General features: G+C 38.1%; 1 protein-coding gene across 1 annotated transcript in view; it reads right to left on the reverse strand.

The window, feature by feature from the left end:
- RBFOX1 (RNA binding fox-1 homolog 1) overlaps positions 1-26,507 on the reverse strand; it is a 1,334,919-nt gene that overhangs the window by 760,333 nt on the left and 548,079 nt on the right. Inside the window, exon 4 of the mRNA XM_035895926.1 lies at positions 11,177-11,239. Within this exon, the coding sequence (XP_035751819.1) occupies positions 11,177-11,239 (63 nt within the window). The remainder of the gene's footprint in view (positions 1-11,176; positions 11,240-26,507) is intronic.

The following is a 26,507-nucleotide window of genomic DNA, read 5'->3' on the forward strand; positions in this document are numbered from 1 at the left end:
AGAGCTCTAGCACGTATTTAATGTCATCCCTGCACAGAAGCTATTCCATACCTGTGACCATTCCTTCCACCTTAGCCTGGACTACACCTTTTTTAAACACAGGGTAACCAGAACTGCTTACAGTGAGGACATGTAAGACCAGTGCAAACTCCAGGACAGACAGTCCTACGTTTTCTGTACTGAATGCCTTTCCTGAAAATTGCTAAATATTTAATTTGCTTTTTTTGACAGCTGTCAAGCAGTGAACTAATGCTTCTAAGAACTCCATCTGATCTTTCCAAGAAAGGCTTCTGAGCAGTAACAGTCATGCACTCCCTCCTCGAGACAGATTTCCATCTATTATGAAATTCTGAAAGCAAGTTTTATTCTGTCACTTAATCCTTCAGCTTTCTGCACTTTCCCAGTTAGTCTTAGTTTTGTCTGTTCTGAATAATCCTGCCTCAACAGAAATTTATGTCATTATTTTGTCATTTTTACACCCCGAATGGTATAGATTTCCATTGACTTCTACTTATAATCCCCTTCACTGTAAAAATTCACCATTTATTCATACCAGTGAAATACTAGTGAATCTGCCTTCATTACACTTTAGCCTCCTGGTTCACTGGATGTGCACGTAAAATTTCTCCATTGCTTCTCCTCTCTGCAGGGAGAGGAAGACCCTAATCTCTAGGCTATGCTACCCAAGCGTGCGTAAGGTTACTACTCTCTTCTGGTTCAGGCTCCATTTTCCCGCTGACCTCCTTATCTTTACAATGAACCCAACTCCTATTTTCTCAGTATAACCTATATTGCTATCTGCACTACATGCCCTTTTATCAGCAACTATTTCATCTGCCACTAACCCAATGCTGTGAAATCTTTCCGCAATTCTATGTGATTTCTCTTAAATAATTATGTTATCGGCAAATTTTTTTTGCCTTCCAGTTCAACCTTTTTCTAGGTCTTCCTGACTTCAACATCAGTCTATGGAATTAGGCTTATTTCAGGTGGCCATTCTGTACTTTTTAGGACTTCTATTCTTTCCATCCTACACTATGAGGGTTGTGCTGTTTTCCTCCCCTCTCTTCCTTAAATGTTGAGCCCAGAGAGCACCTAAGGAAGGGACAATATCTCCACCTGCAATGAAGCATGAATCCATGAAGGACTTAACTCCCAGACCTGAGGGAAGCAGGAAAAACATCCCATGAAGAGGAGAACTGGGATGGAACAGAAAGAAGAGGAAGGGGGATGTGCCTGGAGCAGACTATTACTGAAACCACAGCACTGGGTAGAGACAAAACAGCACGTGTGGTGATGTCCCTGCTTTTTCAGACTGCTTTGAAAAATAATAAAGGAGTCCCAAGAAACTACAGAGGCAGTCCTAGGATATCACAGAGGAGCACTAGTTAGGGGGCTGCTTACAAGGGCCTTCATTTGAGGCCAATGGTCCCAAGGAAATAATTTATTGACACTGGGGGGACACCCTGTGGACACAACCACAGCCAATTTAAATATGGGCCATTTTCTTTAAGAATATGAATCAGAGAGTTGTATCATATTACACTGAAATGGCTTTTAGGAGCAGTCAGAAAATGATATAAATATCCCTAAAACTACAAAGAACCACAGTATTTCATTTAACCGCACATCAGTTCGTTCAAAATCTTTTCAGCATTTCAACAAGTGAATTTTAGAGATGCTTTACAAGTGTTCTCTTTAAGAATTTTACTGCTCTCTCCCTTTGGTACACAATAAAGCACAAATAAAACCCTAGCTGTAGTGATATTCATCAAGTTATGCAAATGCAGGTTTTCTAAGGCAGTTAAACATCAAGTATAAAAGAGCAATTTTTTCCCCACAATCTATTAAATAAACATGGAGTATATTGTTTTAAGCACACCTGTAGGTTTTAAACCTGTATCCTCCTAACCACATTCCTTAAATTAACGTTCCTGAGTCAGTAATAAGAAATGGCATTGATCTACCATAAAATTACTTCTGTAGTATCTGTTTTAGCTTGTTTTATTAGTGTGTTCCTCAGTGGCTATGAGCTAGAATAAAATATTTCCAGATTAATATTATTTGAAGCCACATCATTCAAGTATTCAGAATTTTTGCCGTGAATGACAAAGCCAACCCTATGAGACTGATTCTGCTCTGATACATTCAGATCCTATCGTCTGCATATTCCCAATGTTTTAATGGTAGAACTGGTCATCTCCAAAGGAGTGCATCCGTACATGTAACAGAATGCAGACCAACCACAAATAGATAGGAGTGCTATCACTTTGCCATTGCCTTCACACTTAATCCTGTGTAGATGTTGCTATTTGCAAGTGATTTTTGCATAATTCTATTTCACATCTTGGCTGTTAGGAGTCATCTATGATGACTCTGCCTCCTGTAGGCATGCTTTTCTTTCTAGCTATCTGTTGTATTACCAGTGACCAAGCCGCAGAAGAGCTTGTCAGACAAAACAAGCCCTGCTGCCTGTAGGATAAGACTCAGAACTAGAAAATACAAACATTTGGAAACTGTAACTCATGATGAAATATTCTTTCGGGTTTCAAGGAACCTGAGTGGCAAAGCAATTGATTTGTACTTCAATATCCTAACCTGGCTTATACAAAAGACAGAAAACCACCGTAAATTATTTTGGCTCTGCAACATTTATTACTTGTAGACTGTACAGATCTAAAAATCAATAGCACACAACAACTTGGTCTTGATAAAAACATAATCTGTGAAGGATTTCAGATCAATGTTTTCTCAGTGTAGCACCTATATATACATTTAACAGGGTCATTTAACTGTGCAAAATATCCCTCAAGGAAAAAAAAAAAATAAAATCAAACAAAACCACCGCTGTGTTTCTTGCACCATTTTTTCCTCTTTTCCAGATGTGCTCATAAAACTTTGTTCTTCTGGGACAAAGATGAAGGAAGCAGAAACTTCACAGTCAAGAGAAGAAAAGCAGCAGTTTTATAGTGTATTAGGTCTGACTGGGATAGAGTGAATTTTCTTCATAGCAGCCCATATGGTGCTGTGTTTTGGAACTGTGACTAAAAGAGTGTTGATAACCACCAATGTTATTGCTGTTGTCAGACTATTGCTGAGCAGCGTTTGCACAGCCTCAAAGTTTTTTCCCCCCGCCTTCCCTTACTTTGCCTCCCCAACAAGTGGGCTGGGGGTGCACAAGGAGTTGGGAGGGGACACAGCCAGGACAGCTGGCTTGAATGGACCAAAGGGATATTCCAGAACATGGGATGTTCTCAGCAATAAAAGCTCATGGAAAGGAGGAAGAAGGGGGTTATGGTGTTTGTCTTCCCAAGTCAAGGGTGACAAAGCCCTGATTTCCTGGAAATGGTGAAACACCTGCCTGCCAATGGGAAATAGCAAATTCATTCCAGATTTTGCTTTGCTTGCACACACAGCTTTGCTTCACTTATTAAACTGTGTTATCCCTGTGAGGGACCTAGACAGGTTGGTTCAATGGGCCGAAGCCAACTGTATGAGGTTCAACAAGGCCAAGTGCCGGGCCCTGCACTTTGGTCACAACAACCCCATGCAGCGCTACAGGCTTGGGGAAGAGTGGCTGGAAAGCTGCCTGATGGAAAAGGACCTGGGGGTACTGGTTGACAGGCAGCTGAATATGAGCCAGCAGTGTGCCCAGGTGGCCAAGAAGGCCCATGGCATCCTGGCCTGTATCAGGAATAGTGTGACCAGCAGGAGTAGGGAAGTGATCGTGCCCCTGTACTCGGTGCTGGTGAGGCCGCACCTCGAATACTGTGTTCAGTTTTGGGTCCCTCACTACAAGAAAGATGTTGCATTGCTGGAACATGTCCAGCGGAGAGCCACCAAGCTGGTGAGGGGTCTGGAACACAAGTCATACGAGGAGCGGCTGAGGGAACTGGGGTTGTTTATTCTGGAGAAGAGGAGGCTGAGGGGAGACCTGATTGCCCTCTACAACTACCTGAAAGGAGGCTGTAGCAAGGTGGGGGTCAGTCTCTTCTCCCTGGTAACGGACGACAGGATGAGGGGACATGGTCTCAAGTTGCACCAGGGCAGGTTTAGGCGAGACGTTAGGAAAAACTTCTTCACCGAAAGGGTTGTCAGGCTCTGGAATGGGCTGCCCAGGGAGGTGGTAGAGTCCACACCCCTGGAGGTATTTAAAAGACGGGTAGATGAGGTGCTTAGGGACATGGTTTAGTGGTGGGATGGCAGTGCTAGGTTAATGGTTGGACTTGATGATCTTAAAGGTCTTTTCCAACCTAGACGATTCTATGATCTCAATCCATAAGGTTTTTTTCCTTGCTTTTACCCTTCGGATTCTCTCCCCGTTGCACTGGGCTGCTGGGTGGGGGCTGACCTGCCAGCCATGGTCAACCCACCACAAACAGGTAAACAGATTCCTCGACTTTATCAGTGTAAAGAACATATATCCAAGACTGACATACAGTACATGGTAGATGAATGTGACTTGTGTGCTGGTCTCTGAGACCTGCTTCATCTAACAAGTACTTATCCAACTGCTTCTTTAGAGTGAAGTTAAAACACGTCAGCATACCGTCTGTCACAGAGTGGTACGGGCAGCCTTCTTCCCTCTGCATATGCAGTGAAGAACTCTGTTCTTTGATCAATCTGCCCAAATTTGCCCTACACAATTAGTGTGTGATGATTTTGGTAGGTCACAGACAAATCTCTCTCATTAATGCCTTAACAGATGTAAATGCATTGCAATACTGTAAAAGATATAGGCTTAACTACTTGGTGAGTAATCCCTAATTTCTAAACGCCAGTGATCAGTGCTAGAACGCTCCCATAGTCACTAGTGAGCTTTTAGAAGCATCCGCAGTCAGGAGCAGTTCCGAGAGGTACAGTTCAGTTTCTGAAGGCAGTAAACAATCCTGAAGGAAATGTTGCCAAATACAAATATATTTGTCAAATTCACATGCTGTTTCATCTTTAAACTACCCAGAATAAGGATAAATGTTTCATTTTACATCAACAGATTTTTTTTTTTATTTCCCCAGCATTCTCCTTCCTCACCAAAGATACATTTTCAAACCTGCCATCCCATATTTAAAATTTAAAGAGTGATCAGTTACATGATTTATAACATATCTTGCAGGATTGGTAAAAATTCTCACATTCCATGTTGTTTATTGGTTGTACACAAGCTACACAGGAATTCCACGTTGCAACACAAACTTGTCAATTCAGTAAGCAGCCTCAAATATAACGGGAGGAAAAAAAAAAAAAAGGAAATTAAATTTTCCCCCACATCTAATCCAATTATTACAATCCAAAACTCCTGTTCATTTCCACAAACAGCAGCAGTAAAAATACTCCCCTACTGAAACAATAATATGCTATCACACCTGGGCTCAGTGCTGCGTCCAGCCTCAGCTCAGCAGGATCTCAGATCCAACACACAATGCACAAAGAAAGCCAAATACTGTGGCATTAGATGGACTATGAATACATCATGTGCAGGGACAGAGTGATTCCCCATGGAATATAGGCCTGACTTAGCAAGCATTTATTGCAAAATTCTGCGCAGATGCACTGCTGCAGGCTCATGGCTTTGCCACTCCCTGGGAGAGCCCTACCCGGACCAGCTATGCTCCGGCAGCAACCACACTGAAGACATAGCAACACTCACATATACGGCAGCAGTAACAAAGCAACACAGAAACAAATCCTCCAGGAATCCTGGGCTGCTCCCACACCCCAAAGCCCAGAGGATCCTTGAACTACCCAAGTGCTTGCACTGACTGTACCTTCACTTTGCATAATTAGCATTATCAGAGAAAGTTTCCAAAGTCTGTAAGCTCTTCAAAGAAAAAGAGAAAAGGATCAAGTGTATATCTTTAATAAAGAATGCTAACACCCTTGACATGACCCAGATCATCATGAGGACTGTTAAATTTCAATTAGCTTTGAACTGTGCTGATAGGACTTTACTAATAATTGCATGATTTTCTTGAGGAAAATTTTCAATTTTTTATGAGACAGGAGAGAGCATAAAATTGTAAGTTATTTTTCACATGTTAAATGTAAAAATCATTTAACAATAAAAGGTATTGGATTAGAGGGAGAGCAGGAGGAAAGATGGCCCAGTAACAGAGGCACTGATTTGGGATTTGAGAAATATGAATTCAAATCCTAGCTCTGCTATACTCCCTCCCCTGGCACATCAGTCAGGCTGTTCAACTTTCTGGTTTCTCCTTCTGTAATAAAGAGATAATAACACGTACTAATCTCACAGGAATCTGGGGACTTGATGTGTCTTAAATGCCACAACGCTATGGAAATGAACTTGATCAAAAACATCTTAATGCTGTAATCTGGAGAATATGCAGAGCGCATACAATTGCCAGTGGAAGCATTCTAAGCTAAATATTTACATGCATGTGAAAGTTTTTATAGTGCCTGAATAAGAAAATATCTGGAACATAATGTTTACAAAGGAAGTATCTCCGAAGCATCAGAAAACAGGCTGCGACGTATTAGGAGTCTGTCTTTTTTTCAAAATTTCCTATTCGATTTCAGTAAGCCTTATGCTCTTGAATCTCTCTTGAGACAGTAACTTCTGATTTCTTTAGATGCTCAAATTAATACATATATTATCTGCAGCAGAGATTAAGCACAATCTAACCAAGGACAGTATCTTCCTTTATTTATGTAGGAAGATCATGTGAAAGTGCAATGAGCAGCATAACCACCTGTGAAATCAAAAGTGGACCACTGATATTCTGATTTCTAGCTTGTACAAACATAAAAGACCTGCCCTTTTACAATTTAGGTAATTATAAATTACAACAGTGGTTTAACAATGATTCATGTAAACCTGCTACCATGTAACTGCTCTTTTTGTCTAAGATATTAGAGATTTTACTAATATAAACTTCAAATAAATGACGCCCAACAGAAAACAATGTTTTCTTCCTTTGTGGGAAATGAAATAACAAACAACAAAAAAACCAAACCCAAAAACCTAAACAAAGGTAGGATATTGTGTTCCCTATGCAGGAAGAACTAAAAATTGTATCTAACTAAACAAGTGTCTAACTAATGGAAAAGTAATAGTACAAATCAAGCACCTAAAACTGAATTACCTTGCACCAGCACAAGCAAAAATTCAAACACGGGTCAGGTTTAGCTACCTTAGCCAAGCTTTTTCTGAAGAAAAAACGCCCACGAGAGTATTCTCCTGCTTATCATTAGGAGCATGTAAATGCCTCGCTGCTTCTGGTCCTTAATGAAGCCCTACAATGCCTGTTGAAGGTATCTGAAGATATGGCAAAACAACAATGACGACAATGGAGCAGACAACAATAGGAGAACGGCGCAGATACTAACTACTAAACAATTCCCCCTCCTAGCTCAGATGAAGTAATGAAGCAGAACTTACTGCTTCATTTATGTTAGCTAAATACCATTCTTCAACCCTTTTTTATTGTAATTCGCAGATATCAGTAATTCAAAGTGCTGCAATTTTTAAGATATTCAACTGTCTAGACCAATACTATCATTCAGACTACTTTAGAATACAGAGATATGAATAAATAAGAATACAATCATTACAATTTTTTCCTTACATATTTATTAGAAAAAGGTTATAAAACTGGTTTATTTCTAAGAGAATTATAATCTTTTATAATAGCTCTCTTCCACAATTATTTTATTCATGCCTCTCAGGTGGAAATCCCAAGATCATACTAAACTCCTCAGACTGTTCTGTGGCATGTTTTGGAAAACAGATTTATTGTATTAACAATCTCAAAAGATGTGTTTAATGAGGGGGAAAAAAGGATCCATAATCCCTGATAATAAAATATTTTCAGTGGAATAATAGCTCTTTTTCTGATACTTATTTCAACATGTTTACAATTCAAAGGAAAACACAGCTCTCAAATTAGGGAAAAAGGATTTTAAATGCATTTCTTTCAAAGGCTCTATAGGCCTTTACAGCACAGCAACTAGTTTTGTGTCACTGACAGACTGCAGAAGTGAAGATGAGACTGTTTTGAGATGGACAGCATATTTGCATACAGGCATTTACATATACTGGGGTTTAAAACATGGATGATCATGGCAGATCTTCCAAAGGATACAACTATCAAATTAACATGGAGCAGCACCATTGTCTCATCCTTTCTTTATTACCTTAAAAATTTCTAGCCAAGGAAACGTGTTAGTAATAAAACAAGAGCACTTAACTACAGTATGTTTATTGAGCTGTGTAACAACCATATACAATCTGAAAATTAAGAAAAAAACACCAAAGTGGGCAAGCGTACAGAGTCTTTATCTCAAAAAGCAACTGTATAAACTTTCTGCAAAACACGGAAAAGATAATCGCTTTCTTCTACTTTTTTCTGAACTGTTTTCAGAGAACTTAGGTGGAACGCCAAAGAGAAATGGCTTCTTTGCCAAAGAATTATAGCTTTAGGCAAGGGAGTTGCGTAGGGGAGTGCTAAGCACAATGATTTATCTTTCCAAACAAGCTAGACACAGAGAAATGCAACATAACCACTGCTAACTGTCTAGCCTCCTGAGCTGGGATACCAGTCAATGATCTTCCATTTTACTTGTGCAGATCATTGTCATTACACACAAGATCAATTCCATTTCTTGTCTTTCGATTTTAACCAGCATACGACAGCCGGAGCACAGAGACCAGGGCATGTGCGTTTGCCTAACACTGCCCTCCGCAGCGTCCCCACCTGAATGAATTCCAGTTTGTGACAATGGAACAGGAAAAATGTTCCAGTTAAGGGCATGAGTGAGGACTCCGCTGATCTAGGTTTTAAGTCCATTTCTGCTACAAACTTCTTTCCAGTCTCTTTTTGTGCTTGATTTCCCATTCTATATTTGGAACAATTCTATCTCCTTTACCCGTCATGTTTATTTTTAGATGTTGTTTTCGAGAACTGTCTTTTATTGCTTTGTTTACTAGTTTGCTCAATGCACTGCAGCTTTGGTTGAGTACTGTAGACATTATTGCACAATTAATAGAAGGTCAAATGCCAAATAAATCCATAGGCTATCTGGTAGAATCAACCAACTACGTTACAAAATTAAGTTGTGAAATCCAGGATTTCTCTGTAATTAAACTGTTAAATCTGTACTTACCTCAACATACTTATCTATCAAAATGAAATAGAAAAAATACTGTAAAGCAACCATAGCTAGAAGTCATACTTAAAGTCAACTGAAGCGTACTGAACACAAAATTTACTGTGATTATTACATGGGGTTTTAGACACTTGTGACAGAAATTGGTTTCATTACATACAACTCCATAATCTTAACACATCTGTGGTGGATTGGTATTGCTCTTTTTAAATGCTTCATCTAAATAAGGGAATGGGACAAACCATTTTATAATCAGTAATGTACTACATGTGTACACCATGTCACGGGTGAATAGGGCATAACGCCCAGCCATATGGTGTACTTAAGAGCCAACTCATCGACACAGACTGTTACCAGGCAACATGCTGGACTTCAGTCTCAGCTTGGTAAAAAAAATGACCCTTTAGCCCTAGAAGTTGATTGATATTCATTGTGCTGGTTAGGTTATGATCACAAGGGAAAATAATAAAACCAATTATGCACATGGATTTGGCAGTATTAAACCTTCCCCAAAATTCCAAATGAGTATTTTCTTATTATTTCTTGTCATATATCCCTAATCTCCTCTTTAGCTTGTTGAAGGAAGATGAGTATCTTTTCCTTCAACTATATTCACAGATACTGAAGCACTATATGCACAGTCAAATTAATGTCAGCCCCCGTAAAACATGCCAGTAATTATCTCGGGGACCACTGTCTCCCATGGGTTAGAAACCCCAACTTCATTCTTGCAATTTTTACCAGGATTTTTCTAACAAAAGCTGTCAACTGCATCAAATTCTGTTAAGAGCTGTAAGGTTATTCTGTGATAGAAAATACTGTTCATGGAAGAGGAAAAGCTAAAAGCAACAAGCATGCTGAACACCACAGAATTGATTTAAATCTGACCTCAAGATGAACAGGTTTGGTTTGTTGGGTTTTTTTTAATCCTGTAAGCCAGGCAGTCTTTCTGAAATAATGAAATCTTTTTTCAAAGACATTAAGAGGAAGATTGTGTTCACTGTAGGAGAATAAATATAAAACTCCTCTTACTTCTAACAAGGACTGTAGGTCTAATTTTTTCAATGACACCAAACTTTGTGTGTTGTGGCAGAACTCAATTACTAGTATTAATACATTTGAACAAAAAAGTGAATCTAGTTATTATTTTGTCAATACACATTTGCAACTCCTTTACTTTCTACATATAGGATAGAGAAAAATATAATTATAAATGTATGTAAAACATAAATATATTCAGTCAGCCCAATACAGAACATGCCATGCTTATTACCCAATACAAAATGTTAGAGCATTGCAGTTTAAGTAGAGGATTATTAAAAATTGTTTGAGAAGCACCAAATCCACAAATCTACCAGGAATCACACACTTAGTTTTTTGATACTTCTGTATTTATTATTATAAATAGAAAGTTATATCTTGATTAAAAAGTGCTTAATCAATATTGTTTCTAAGTATGTGTTAAAATGAAAACTCTACTAGAAAAATGAATTCCAGGTATGAAGAGCAACAAATAGTTTGGATGCGAAAGCCTCCACTCAGGAAAGAAAAAAATGAAAAATCAATCAGCGCAAATACTTTTTCACATATCCTATAAATTTTGGAGCTTAGTTCACGGTATTCCCTATTCTGACATTTAAAAAGGAAAGCATGATGAATTATCCATAGCTGTTCTAGGGGAAAAAAGTCTGTGACTAATCTATATACAAAGTAATTTCTTTCTGAGGGAATCAGCCAAAGGTAAAATAAATATGATCGTGACATAGCCCTAACATGTAAAAAGGGAAAAACAAGAGAAAACCACTTTAACCTACAGCCAGAAACAGGGAAGATTATTTTCTAAGCATGTCACTAGCAAGTTGTTGTTCACTGAAGACTAAAGGTATCAGATCTTGTACTTATGGTCTATTAGTCTTGCAACCCAGCATCAGCGTGGCAAGTTGTGAAGTCCAAAGTACTTCTTTAGTCATTATGACAACACAACAGATATTTCAGCCAAACTCCAAGGAAAATAAAATAAACAACCAACAATAAAAATCAGTGCACTTACTGAAAGAAGGCTCCGATCATGAAAACAATAGGCACCACTTGCATGGGGCTTCTGTGTAGTTTCCTAAGAGAGAAAAATACATTCTTAGTGTAAATGAGAGATTCACAGGAGATCATATCTGTGCCCTGCACCCCTGTAAGGCTGAAGGGAGGCTTTCAGATTCAAAGTGTTGTAACAAAAAATAAACTTGATAATGCATTATTTGGGCTTTCACAAGAAAGATTGCATGCATTATTGGGTCATAATTGCATTTTTATTGTAGTACAAAGCAGAATGGCAAAATCTGCTTATTGATTCACAAATGCCAACAAAGATTGTATTATTTATTTATTAATCATTCAATGGACCATAAAAATTTCCAGGCAGTTTGCAATTTATTTGAAACCTAAATCCTACGTTTGCATTATGAACTCACCTACTAAAATAGACAGACATTTACTCCGCCACAGTTCAAATTTTTCCCCAGCATAGGTTTCTGTTTCAATAGGAACACACAACTGTGATTTACTTTTTGTGTATTTTTCAAGTGAAAACTTCAAGCAATTTTGCAAAAGAAAAATGATCATAAAATACATAAATGAAAGGGGCTATCCAAAATATATTATCCATGCACATAGCTGTGAATTAGAATAGGGTAACATTCTATTCCACGCCACTTTTTCTCATTGATGAGCAGCTGGTGGCATCTAATATTTTACTGAATTATTCATTGAATTTTAGAAGTTACAGTAAGCTCAGCCATTTTTATAACAGATTCTCCATACATTTTTCAATTCCATGTGTAAATGGTAGTATATGCTCTCTGATACAAATACTCTTGAAAATAGAAACACTGTACATATTTTGAGTCTTCAAAGAAAATGCACATCTAGGTCTATGTACTACCAAAACATTCCATACGTAAATTGTATATACTTTTTATCCACTTCAATAAAATTCTAAACAGTACTGAGTATTTTCTCACAAAATATGTTATTACTTATATGTGATTTCATTTTAAACAACAACAACAAAAAAAAAATCATTAACTCAAATGTCAGTAGTGGCTATCTCTAATGCAGTTGAGGATAAACAACAACAAGAACCAGTCCCAGAAAGGTACGTGTTCTATAAGCATTTCAGGTAGTATTGCAAGTATCGCACGTGATGATAAAAAAACCCCAGCAACTTCAGCATCTGAAAAAGTGACAATCAGCAATAGAAAACATACTTGCATTTTGGTCTCCTTAGAGTAGGGACCATCCCTAAGAGAGTATCTATCAAAGTAAGATCCAGCTTCACAACTGAAGGTTCTAGCAGTAATTACAACTGTCTTCCTGCCAAAACCCCCACGTTAATCAATTTCTGAGCTTAAGTCACAAGTTTTGGTTTTTTTTTTAACGAAACAAAATGAGCCACATACATGTAAAAGTACTATAGGAAAGGCAGCTCACATAAGAAGGCTGCATATGCACATAAAGCTGCTAAAACTTCTATATCTTATCTTTTCTGGGCAGCGCTTCTTTGTGTGAGGTCAAAGAAATCTCTGACTACAACACAAGGTAAATTAATGGTATCAAGAGTTCCTTAAAAATCTCTAAGGAGAAGTAATTAGCCTACCTCTTCAAAAAGGACATCTAATTTAGGACCACCTTGTAATGCCACAGTGAAACTTATTCATGGTCAACAAAATTGAACCGAATAACTGCAAATTAAGTATCTCAGGTTTTCTCCAACAGGAGTACTGGTGTTTCACAATTTGAAATCACTGGTTTTTTTCAAATGCAAACTCTAACTTTTTAGACTTCACACTGATCAAAATGCTACCTCACTCGTACACTGTTGTGACTGAGGAAACTCAAAATATACACAGAAATAAGATGTACAGAATTTTAAGAATGTATGCGGCTCCAGGAAAAATTAAGAATAAACCATTGTATGTCATTTACAAAGCACTACTGTATTAAACCAGAGCAAATGCATGAGTAACTGTAAAAATAGTTACCTCTAAAATAATTAACCGGGCTATAATATTTAACTAAAGAGTAATTATTCATTTTGCCTAATTTTACAGTACTGTATAACCCCTCTCTAAATTCCTCCACATAGAAATATTCAAGATTTATGCTCTACAGACTGCAGACATTCTTTAAAATATTTAGCAATCTGAGTGTAACGCATGAAGAGAGTATTTCATCAGAACAAATGGTCTAAAAGCACCGGCCAAAATGAGAGTGCAACTCCACCCACAGCCCTGTACTCCATACCACCGCTGAAGGTACTTTCTTACCATATACTTGGACAAAAGGAAGAGTGGCACATTTACAAACTTTACAAAGGTTTGTAAAGATTTCTCCACAACCAGTCTGTACACCCGTTTGGCCCAACCAGTGTAGCCGCCCTACGTAACACAGGGCGGTCAAGGAAAGCTCCTCGCGCAGTGCAGCCGGCGACCCCTGCAAACCAGGCAGGCAATGTCGGAGTTCCCTTTGCTATTACGCAGCACTTCCCTGCGTTCCCAGCTCTCTCTCCAGAAACTGCATACGTTGCAAAGTATACTTTATTTGTTATCTAGCTACTCAGGTGATATCTAAATGACAAACAAGATTTTTCAGTCATATTCATATAATTGAAGCAATGAAGCAATTTTCAATAGAAAGAAATACAGCTGAAAAATGTTAATAATTTTGGAGTAAAAAACGTATGTTCTGACAAAATCCTATTTAAAAGCCTCAAGATAACCTAGTTGACAATGACAGACTTTAATGTTATACCTTATTATTCTTTCTATTGACATGAAATGTCATTAAGACTGTCCACACAGCTAAAAGCAGCCTTGTGGAGAAACTAAGATACGCATTTTTTTAACACCAAATTTTCTTTTCCGCAATTGTCATACATCTTAGCAAAACAAGAAGTAGGCTCTTGCTTTGCATTCCTATCACAGCAAAATAAATATATAATTAGGAACATTTTGTTTGCATCTGGTATTACAACATTTGTATGTGATAGGCATATACCCTCCGTCAGATCAACAGCAGAGCTACCACTCTGCACTGCTTCGTTTTTTATTTCCTGAGAAAAGGAAAACTTGACAGTCAACTAGAAGAGGTCCTGCTAAGTATGCATGTGAAAGTCTGGCAAAGAAGATGACGGTTTAAGATTCACTTTAAATGGAGAAAGTTGTGTTTTCAGGTGAAAATTTCAGGTACGTAGAGAAGTACTGAGAACACCCCGGGCTCTTCTCCCTCTGGGCAGTCACGAACGAGCAGAGGTCCTTCTGCAGGGTCACTGAGAAAAACAGCCCCAGGCCATTTGGGCTTCATAAATAGTTCCCATACCCAGGCATTCCAAGAGTATCCCAGACACTGTATTATTTTTCCACAGAAGTAGCTCCCTTAAGCATTATAATAAATAAATAAAGTAAAAAAAACCAAAAAACAACCACCCCCCTCCCCTCCCAAACCTAAACCTAAACCAAAAAGCCAAACAAGAAAACCCCAAAGCAACAATAAAAATTACTACTAATACATATACACAATTACTCGGCCTGATTTAACACCTACTGCTTCACACCTTTATCAAAAACCTACGTATAAATTGATCTAATCTGATATTTATTTTAATTCTGTTATAAAAATGCAATTAAAGAATGATATCTGTTGCTACAAGTTAAAAGTCATTCCCTTTAGATAACAGCCAAATACAACAAGCAGTGAGCTTTGCCATCATTAGACTTCTAACCATATTACTTCTATTTTGAGGCTTTTTTGTTTGGTCTCAGTTTAATTTCCTGTCAGCCTTACAAGAGATTTCTAATGTTTGGGCTCTAGGATATGCTCTGATTAAAAATAATCTTCCCAATTACTGCCTGGCATGAGCCTACTGCCACATGCACTCTGCCACTGGCTTCTGAATTTCTGTCAGCAGTAATTGTGTCTGTAGCTTCTAACTGTAAATGAAAACCCAGGGGGCATATTTGGGTTCCAGTTTCCTTTGCCTAGCCATATCTTTTAATTTGCACTGTCTGTCAAAAGGAGATGTTCGTAGGCACTAAAAGGAAATCCTTAGATCATCAGGTTAAAAAAAGAGGAAAGGAGGGAAAAAAAAAAAAAAAAGAAATGCAACTGGAATACGATAAACTATATTTGATATTTATTCTAGCATACTGGATGTAGGTAGAGAATCCTATGGTGCTGATTAGCCTTACAAGAGGTAGATTGAAACCATTTAGTGAGCATTTCTACCCGCACTTTTTTACCATTCAATTTAATTGTAAATCTTGAGCGTTACCTTATTATTGCTATCTTTTGCAATGTGATAATTCTAATGAATATTTGACAGAACAGCAGTTCTTATCACAATAGAAAAACAATCGTATTTCTCAGGCTCTGGCCCCAGGCTAAACTCTACTGTGGTGTTACCCATCTCCAGCCCTGGACCGACCTCAAGCAGGGGTTGTAGGCAACCTGCCTCCTGGGTCGGCTCCCCGGCCTCCATGGCGCCTCCTCCCCACAGTCTGTCCTTTAGGTTATTTCCTGCGTGGACTTCAGGTCCACATTGTCACCTCGTCTCTGTCCTCTCTCCATCCCAGTGAGCTGCTAGTCCTGACTGGACTCCCAGGAGGGATCCTGGGCCTGGTTCACCACCTGGCTTGGGGCTGCCAGCGGACAGACCCTGTTTCCAGGGCCAGGCTCTGCCCTGCATGTTTAGATCCATGAGGGAAGGCAGGGACTGCACAGACTCAGCTCCTGGCTCCCTTTTCTTCAGGAGCAGCCAGCTGACACCAGGCCCTGGGATGTCTACATTTGAAATCACGGTGCTTAAACCAAGCAAGTCAATGCGATCACAGTCACCAGCCTCATGATGGATATGTGTTAAGATTCTCATTGATTCATTTTTCCTCTTCGGAGTGCTGCTGCTGGGCATCTTGCGACGGAAAGGTAGCCTGGTGTCACTAGGGAATGTTGTCTGTGTGGCAAGAGCAGGATGGAAGCAAGGTGCCCCTGGTCAATCTTCTAAAGGACAAAAAACTTAGGAATAATGAAGCACTAAGCACAGACTGCTCTGAGAAGCAGATACAGAAGAAACTCAAGGAGTAGAAAAAGACCTCATATAATATCAAGAGTGAAGCTTTGCGTAGAAGGGAAAAGTACAACCAACTACACCAAAAGTACAGTCAAGAATGCGTATATAGGATATACAGTATTCACAAATAAGAATATTCACAAAGAATAATATTCTATAAATACTCAGTGTAAAATAAAGAACACTGTAAAGTCCTGTGAAAATAATTTTCTATGAGGTTTCAACATTCAATCTGTCAAAATTAAGCAAATTTTTGTCTCAAAAGTAAAATGGCATTCAGCACAACTGGACTCCAAGGAGAACAGAGAGCATATTTTTGCATGCAGGAATCACGGTAGTTTTCTTTGTGATAGGAGAAAATATACTGAGATGTGGTGAATGTGAGTAGGGATTTGCCTTTGAAACCTCGGCATAAGAACTTTTTTGAAATATTAACGTCAAATATCAAATGTTTGTGCTATGTTTGTTGGTTGATGCTCTATTCTGTATGCTTAGATCTGTAAATGAGGGGACACCGTTGAAAGGTGGGAACAGAAGTGATTTGAGCTCTCTCCTGGACCTTTGGCAAACCATTCTGTAGTAACCACCTTTAGGGTTACGCCCCTTAGTAAGTATTCTGTACAATGTAATGAGAAGAGACCAGTAACAGGTAAGAACTTCAACACATTAACTCCTTCTCATCTGTGCAGTGGAGATTGTTACAACCACATTCATAACTGCCTTGTATTACAGAGATAAAAATGTCAAGAACCTGTTAAAGTATTATTTAAGAAATATTGTACAAACTCTGCAAAAAGTTCTTTGTGCCTCCTCTGAGCCCTACAGCACAGCAGCATTTTACAGGCTGCAATACAGAACAAGACTGTGATAGCCTCAAACTATCTTTGCTTCTATTCCTGTATCTTGTTTGAGATAAAAGCATCATCTGCAAGGTATATGCTACCCTGAGATGATGACTGAAATTGCCAGAATGTTTAAATAACTACTTTTTTAAATATTAGGTAAGCCACTGAGTTCAAAATACTTATTTCTGTGACTGAGACCATGCAGATGTTTAAATATTTTCAGCATAAACCCTGTAGTGTTAACCATAACCATAAACACATTATGAAACTGAAAGAAATATTGGGAAAGGACAAATGGAATCACAGTAAGGAAGGAAATCTGGATGTAGACACGGCTGGTATAGCAAATGGCATCAAAACCTTACTACTGACTTCTTCAAAATGTTTCATTTCAGATCCATTTTTCAAAAATACATTGCATTCCATTGCCATTATTAAGATTAATGTCCCAACAACACATGAAGACATCAACAGGACTGTGGGAGAAAAAATAAGAGGGAGGAAAAAAAAAAGCACTATGGTGTACTTCACCGACTATACTCCTAACGATATTTTAGTTTTCTGTTTCATAATTCAACACTTGCTCAATAAAGAAATAAAAACTTCAACTGTTTTCTACGACATACTAAATAGTCCTTTAGGAACAACCTCAGCCTCTCACAAAATTATAAAAAAAAAAAAAAAAGCCCAAGCTAATAATCAAAATATCTTATTGCCTAAATGGTGGTGATGCTAAGAACATGACTGGCGTTTTCTACAGACTGCACAGCACCCATGCTAAGTGGTGACTGCCTGTCCTCCAAAGGGAACACCCCTCTGCATGGGAACTAAAGCTGATTCTCTTTCACACAAATTACTAATGAAATTCTCAAAAAAAGAAAAACAGTTTTAGAGGGTTTAACCTGGAAAATTGTGCTCTTTTAATGTAATTCCCTTCTTTTCCAAGCCTACATATGACAGAGATTCATTCCGGCCTTAGTGGCTCTCAGTGATGTTTTAACTTCTTTCAAATCAGGTTTACAGAGGTCTGAAAAAAAAGTAGTCAAATTATATTTTTACAGTGCTATGCACCAAAAATGCCTTACATCAATTATTGTGACTGTGTGCACGAGTAAAGTCTTCAGTGCTTTCAAGCTTTCGAGAGAAGTCAAACAACTGTCAGCACTATGCCCGAGTACAAACCCTCTCCTCATGTCAGAGTGGCACTACTGTAACTACAAACACCCCTAACTGCTGACAAAATATTCCTTTGTAATAATGACCACAGGTTTTATCATGACCTAATATAATTTATCTCTAACACTTTCTTGGAAAACACCTCTTACTCCCATTTCATGCTACTACAAACAATGTAAAAACATGTATCTTCACCTGCAATAGTGCTGATCAAACAGTACAGTACAGAGACCGAGCAATATCATTAAATGTATTACATTACTGCACGTATCAGATCAAACAATATTTATTTATTTATTTATTTAAGACAGCCATAGTCTGGACCGAGAATGGAAATGGGTTGCAGTAAAAACAGAATTATGATAATTATGTTTATGTGACTACCTACAAGCACTCTTGATACCATAAGGCCGCTATGCCAAAGGTATAGCCACACGTTTATCTCTTCCTGAGGTATAAAACACACAGAGGTAAAAACTACCTCTGTATAAAAGAACGATGAAAAATAAACTTGGGAAACTATTAAAGTTTAATGAAAAAAATTACATACACTGAAAAAGTAATAAAAATTGGTTTGTTTCCCTGAAAATATTTTCAAAAGCAGTTCCAAAAAAACCAAATCCCGCCCCCTACCCCCCAAAAAACCCCCAACCTAACCCTCTATATAGACTGTTTTATTAGTGTAAGTTCTTGAACAGCTTTTCAAAGCTCCCTTAAAAAAAGGCTCTTTCAAAACTTTGGCAGCAAAGCCAGCTTGCTACAAATGCATGAGCCTACTGCTCCGGGAAGATCAGCCCCCCCGCCACTGCAGAAAGGGCAAAGTCCCAGGTACCAAGTTTCTCTGCTGCTATGGCCATCATACCTACTGCTTAACAACTAACACGTTTAGAACTTTTCTGCAAAATTTTTATCTTTTCTCCTCACTCTTCTGCAATAGAGGCCGTTCTACCAAAGCTTTTGAGCAGGCAGAACAATTCTGTGAACATCAGGAAGATTACTCATATGCTTAACCATGGTAATGCACTCATACACCCGCTAGACTAAAAGATCATTTATCACAAATTCAAGTGAACAAGGCATTTAAAGATGCAGAAATAACCAAGTAATTTGAAACAGGCTTAACTGTCATCAGCTGCAACTGCAGAGAAGCCCTTCTATCGGTTCCAGAGGTGAGCTTTTAGCACTGAACACCCTGACATCAGAGTAAAAAGCAGGAACATTGTACTTTCAGAATAGGGGTTTTACATTTTGCATTTTTAAACTAATGGTTCTCTCATCTATCATAGATCAAGAAATGAACCATGCCTGTATAAGCAATGCAGTTTTGAAAGAAATTTCAGGTCTAGAGAAAAGAATGGTAAATTTGCCCATTTTTTTCTTTTTTAATGAAAATTTTGAAATTGCTGAAGAGTTTTACACGTTAATAAATACCACCTGAAATTAGTGACGAGTACAAAAGAAAATCAAGTTGCCAAAAGGAAAAAAAAAAAAAAAAGCAGTTTCTCCAATAGCTTTGTGATTTATGACATGATTATTCTTACAAGAAACAGCTCAACCCTAGGCTGCATCTATTACTGTGATCAGGAAAATGTAACACACGGAGAGCAACGCGGTAGCATGCAGCAGTTATGCACCCTAACAGCAAAACTGTAGTTCGAGGGTACAGCACATTCCACTGACCGAAGCATGTTTCTTGTGGAGAAAAATCTAATTTGGGTAGACACTCTACGTTTTCTGATCCAAAGTTGTTTTTATCACCAGGGAAGAGAGAAGCATCCTTGGATGGCAAGGAGGTGGGATGGGTTAACTGGAAGTTACCAATCTTCAGGAAAACTGGCTTTTGTAAGGTTATTGGGTCTTGAAAGGGTCCAGCCTTCCCACCAGCTGTCACATAAACCAAACTGGATCCCAGACACAGCCCGTGGGACCCACCACAAGCCTATTTCTATAGGGAAGACAGAAGTTATCTCAGTCTTTGCACATGAGGTATCTTTACCAACTTTATCCAAAGTATTCTTACTGTTTATGAAGAAATAAGATTTCAGTATGAAAAAAGAAGCAAGCAGTAAAATAACAGAAACATTGCACGTTTGCAGGTTTACTCCTCCTAGGTATAATGACTACAACTGATTTTAAAAAAGAAGTAAGTGGGAGAACCTTGGGCTGGGTCTCTTTTCAAAAGAATTACTTCTTGTTGTTGTTTCCAGCTGAGTATAATTGATTATGACTGCAAAATGTAAAGCCATAGGACAGAGAAAGCCCGTGCAGATCCCACACTGTAGTTCAAACGCTCACCTCTGATCAGAAGAAAAGAAAGTAGGAAGCATAGCTGTGCCGGGGAAAAGCAGTAGATTTTCCCCAAGAGCAACACACCCTACAAAACATTTCTGCCTACGCTGATCAAATTTTGATTTTCACGGGACGAAAAAGGACTAAAAAGCACAGAAAGGACCAAAAAGACAGAACCTATAGCCCAGGCACACAGAATACATCTCTCCTGAACCAGTTGTCCCAGACTCGCAATTTCTAAACAAAAAAAAAAGGGGGGTTAACTACAGTTCTTTCTAGGTGTGCTATATGCAAGTAGAAAAAGAATTGGATTTGTAAGCATCACACGTTTTCCTCCACATTTCTGAATGACCAGTTCCATACATCTTTTTCTTCATCTGTAACCTTTCCCAGTGTACTACAAAAATCACAAACCACAGGTAATGGTACCTTCTCCATCACTCACAGCATCAGGAGCTTCACCCCAGTAAGCTGACACATGTGAAATAAGACCACTTATCAATGAAGAGAGAGGTCAAAGGCTTCCAAGGTTGGAATAGGAACCTGCTGGCTGCTGCAAATCTCTCGCCAGTGCATTTGAGCCTGACACTTAATATTCAAACTGAATTGCAAGCTATGTACTCAAGGATAAAGCTCGACAGTAATAAAGATTCACAGTCTGACAGGCTCAGCATACAAATCCTCAGTGCAGAGCTCGTTTTGAGTATTTTTTTTAATCTAAAAAGGAATCAGGTTTTTTTTCTTTTTTTTTTTTTTTAAATAAACAACAGTACTCCCATCTAGTTAGAGAAACAATGGAATGAGAAAGTAAAATTTTATTCTAAATTTAGATATTGGTAAAGAAGTACGCATATTTTATTACACTATAGGTACACTCGGTACGCAGTCTTTGCCTTGCTAATCAGACAAGGAAGACATTAAATAAGGTACACATTTTGTTTTTCACAGGGCCAAATCCTTCAAGACAGAAATCTACTACTTTAAACCATTTAAGAATTTGCCAAAAAATTCAGCTAATTTATGACATGTATTTAGCATGTCAGCTGTGAAAGCTAAAATCGCTGGAAAGGATGTAAAAACCTGGATTCACATTACTCAAACGTTGTATCTAACTCAGTGGTCTAACTAGTCCGATATTACGTCACCAACACGTGGCAATTACTAATACCCTTTCATAAACTCCAGACTATTTTAATTTTCTGCCCATCATATAGAACAAGCTACTAGCTTCTAGGTGGTATTTACACTTTCTTTTAATTTTTTATCTCTCAGTCTTACTCTTATATACTCTTTTATTTTATCCAGCATAGCTGAATCACAGTAAAATATTCATTGTTTATTTTACAGTGACACTATAAAGTCACAGCCCATTTTTTTTCCCCTTTCAATGTTTATTATGCATTACAACAACCTGGCAACTTGCTCTTTTTTTTTTTTTTTTTTTTTTTTTTTTTTATGTGAATGTTTATGTACGTAGGAGGTGGTTTAAAACTAAATAAATTATAATTAAATGCCTAATAGATTTTACACTGAAAATAGTCACTAAACATCAGCACCACTTAGAATCTTTTGCTTATTTTGCATTTTGTTTTGAACACCTACATTTCTATTACTAAATCTACCCTTTTATTTTAAAATCACATTGTATCCAGCTTAACTACATCTCACTAAATCACCTTGTTAGTCATACTTTGATTCATTCCATTTCATTGCCTGTCATAGTTAAATTACTCCATTTCTTTTCCTACTCCCTGTATTGCCTTTGAAAAAGACAAGCCTCACTTTGTGCAAAGATTCTTTATACTGCAACCTCACCTAACTCCCGTTATTAACACTTTATCATTTTCCCTGTATATTTGCAAGTTTTCCAGCAGAACTGCCTTCCAAAACAATTCCAAATTTACACATTTAATCCCGTCTCTCTGCTTCATTTACATTCCACGTGCACCAGGACAGCCAGCACCACAAGTAGTCACGCTATATTCATTCATCACAAAATAAGAGACAGACACTTGAGCTTCAACCCTGTGCCAAGCGATCCACAGCCCCTGGGCTGCTGTACCTGCCCTGAGCTGCCCGGGGATGCGGCTGGGAAGCCTGACGCCATCCACCTGCCCGCCCAGTTCAGGATCAGAGGTTCTGTTGGACACAAGATGCAAACGACTGCATCACAGCGGAATTTGATTTATACAATATGGAGTTACAATGACAATGTAGCTATTTTCAATATGGGGAGGGAATAAGGGCGCACCCTGAGTCTCAAAATCTGATAGAAATATTATTACAGCATAAACTACTGTCCATTCTTGTTTTCTCCTTTGCCAAAGCTACGTTTCTCAGGAATTTCACTCAAAATCAGCATTCACTTCTCAAAAGAAATATACAAATGAAGCAATAGTTTCTCTACTCCCATAAAAAATAAATCCTCTTCACAGATTTCTTGACTGAGCCTTAGAAAAAGATAATCTCCAATGCCAAGCCACAGATCAGTATCTTTCTCTAGTTAGCGCAGACAAGAGTGCTGTAACGTGAGCTCAAATTGAGAATGAAATTGTTAAAACAATTGTAAAAATGCATGCTTCTGAAAATTGCCCTCCATGCTGCTTCAAAACAAGAGCATCTGAACAATCCTTATTGCCAAAATTATTGCTGTTTTAATGCACTCTCCAGCATGAGTAACTTTTAGAAGACGGAAACTTCCCAGACTAATTCATACTCCTGCAAAGTACACACTCTGCTGTTCTTTGGCTTCTGGACCTAAGAGCAATTAGCCCAGCGGTGCTGGGAATGTGCCCTTGCTCCAGCTACTGACCCTTTCCTATGGGAATGGGGAGGAAGAACAGAAGCCAGCAGCGACAGCCACGCAAACGGGTTGGGAACGGCTGTTTGCTGTGTAACCATCACAACTTCCAGCTGAGTTACCAAGCGCCCTACAGCATTCGCCAACTATAATGGTTAAATTATTCTCTCTAATTTACAACTCATTGAAAATGAGCTACCAAGAACTGATTCAAAATCATCGTCACATTTGCTAAAAGCAGCAGATCACAGCCTGAGTCACCTAATCTTCTTCAGCATAACCAAATTCTGCCTGGGTGCAGTGTAATACGCCTTCCTCTTTTATAGGGGTTAAGAAAAATTGTTAGAAGGACTATGAGATAACTACTTACCTAAATGGAATTTTACCAAGTCAAATTAAAAATAGCTCAATATATTGTTACTGATACCAATCACCTTGAAAGCATCAGATTCTGGTTGCTGTTGGATAATGATTTGTCTAAAGGAATCATGGCAACATTTATACTCTTTTATGTTTTTAAATCTTACCTTGTAAAAAATCTTTGAAATTCTTTTGATTTTTTTTTTTTTAATTTTAAAAGAGGATAAAGGTCTAGCTTACAAAACCAAAACACAACTATTTTATTTTTTCAAAACTATAGCACAATAGTTTCTAGCTTGAAAAATGTGTGCAGGAAGGAGTGATTCAAATCTCATAGTCAAGACATTTAGAGAATTGATAAAATGTCTTTGCGCAGTCTTTGTCCTGTTTGAATATCAAAGCTCTTCTGGGTATCACTTAGATCTACCCATCGTAATTCAGATATTTGTGAATAATTCAAGATGTTATGCTTTAACTTCTATCAGCAATTCTCTTGAAGGGAAACAGTAAGTAAGCACTTATAATAAGCTATAGCATGAATCCATATAATTAATATTTTGATGTACTTCACCTGTCTTACTGTTTGCTCTTGTGATATTAAATTGGTATTAAATAACACACTCAGACAACTTCTTGTCCTACTTTTCAAAGATGCTTCAATTTATATAATTACTTATTTGATTTATTGTTGCATCTTTACTAAAGTTACATATTCTGTTAATGTGCTATCAATGTAATGAGCTGTTTCTTTATAGGAAACAAAATTTTAATCAACCTAGCATTTTTACTGCTAAAGGAAAGCACTGCTTGTACTTCCTCAGAATCAAAATATCCTTCTAATGGTATGACAGCAACTTGCTTCATCTTAGCATGTTTTCCCTGGCACACTGAAGCAAAACAGAGATGATCTGCTATTATTCAAGCATAAGACAGACAGTAGCGCTCCACTAACAAGTGTCAGAGGTGAATAAAGGCGTATGAAATTAAATGAAAACAACAACTAAAATATGCCCTCATTTTTCAAAGAAGAGTTCAGAAGGCCTCTGCCCAAGTGATTATAAGTTATACATTAAGAGTACATGATTTTGAAATGAAAACAAGCAATAATGAAGAAAAATCAATCTCAGATTTTCTTATTTGCTACTAGTGAAGAGTTACAAAAACCCTACTTCATGAAGTGAACACACATCTTTGGTTAGAAACATGAAGAATTGATGCATCGCCCTATATTCTTCAATTAAACTTCATTTCTGCTGATTACAGGACAGGGTACTGATGTCATCTAAAAGAGTTTTGCATGTCTACGCTCCAGACTCATAAAGATAACACTTAAGATAAACAGAGGTGGAGCCTGCGAAGAAAAAATAAATCAAATTTCTGAAAACTGAGACAAAATTAACTTGTTTATACAGCCCTCCCTTAATCATTTTCATTCATGAAGGGTATTAATTCTGAGCATGAATTAGAGCAGCATCTGTTTCTCACACACTGGCAGGCTACCAGTGAACATTAGCAGCATTAGCTGTTGGTACAGGTGTGCAATGATTGAAAACTCATTTCTGAACTACTCCCCTACCATACCCATACAGGAGCAACAATTTACGCAGATCATCTGTCTCAAATGCAACTTCACTGAGAACTACTAAGTGAGGATTTTCACTATACAAAAGCATTCTGGAAATATTTTCAAAACTTAACTTCATTTGGCAGAACAGATTAGCAATGCTGCAAGATCATAAATGTTGTACAGGAGGCAAAACCTCAAACCCAAGAAACCTAATGCAAATTTTAAAAGGTACTATTAATTTTTTTCCATTAGTCAAGTGGTTTTAGGAAAGCATGCATTTACTACACTGGCTAAGAGAAAACTACTATCGTTATGTTTAAAAACTGTTGGTTTTCTGAAGTTTAGCACATACAGTAATAAATTGTACTATCGTGCTACCCAAGTGGTTTTCTCCATAAAGTAAAACTAACAAGACAGTTTGAAAATCAAGATTACTGTTCGATACCAATATAAAAATATTTTCCAATTAAATTTGAAAAAATGAAAACTCATTAAAAATAATTTTGATACGCAAACTGTGCAAGTAATTCAGACCTATTTGGACAGAAAACCATTACTCAACACTGACAGATAACTTCTGTTAACAGAAACTTCTGTTACAGTCAGTGTGTATTATGTATTTGTAACTAAGAGTGGTAACTTTGAATTACATTTTCTTATATCTGCATTTAATTTCACAATTTTTCCTTTGTATAAGCAATGCAAAAGGAAACAAATTATCAGGAGTTGTTTTGTGCTGATCAAAAGACATCTGCATGGACTTTTGCTAAGCACTCGGGGGTAACTCCTGTGGTCCCAGCTTGTCCCAAGTTAGGGGAAAGAAGACTGGAAGCTACCAGACTGGAACCTGGAAAGTTTCAATCCAGGACATCCATGGCAGCTTATTCCAAAATGTTCAATTTTTCCAGCAATACAGGAAATTTAAAAATCTAGCTAGGTAGGAGACATTTCTGAGACTAATTTCTAACTGCTTAGAGAGACAGCATTATAAGAGACGGCATTTAGTTACACAATTGTGGCTGGCTTTGGCTGGGACAGAGTTAATTCTCTTCACAGTAGCTGGGATGGGGCCATGGTTTGGATTTGTGCTGGAAACAGGGCTGATAACCCAGGGAGGTTTTCATTCCTGCTGAGCGGGCCTGACACAGAGCCAAGGCCTTTGCTGCCTCTCCCCCCACCCCACCAGCGAGCGGCTGGGGGGGGGCACAAGGAGCTGGGAGGGGGCAC

Source organism: Egretta garzetta, unplaced genomic scaffold (genome assembly GCF_000687185.1).
Source record: "Egretta garzetta isolate BGI_Z169 unplaced genomic scaffold, ASM68718v1 scaffold426, whole genome shotgun sequence".
NCBI lineage: Eukaryota > Metazoa > Chordata > Aves > Pelecaniformes > Ardeidae > Egretta > Egretta garzetta.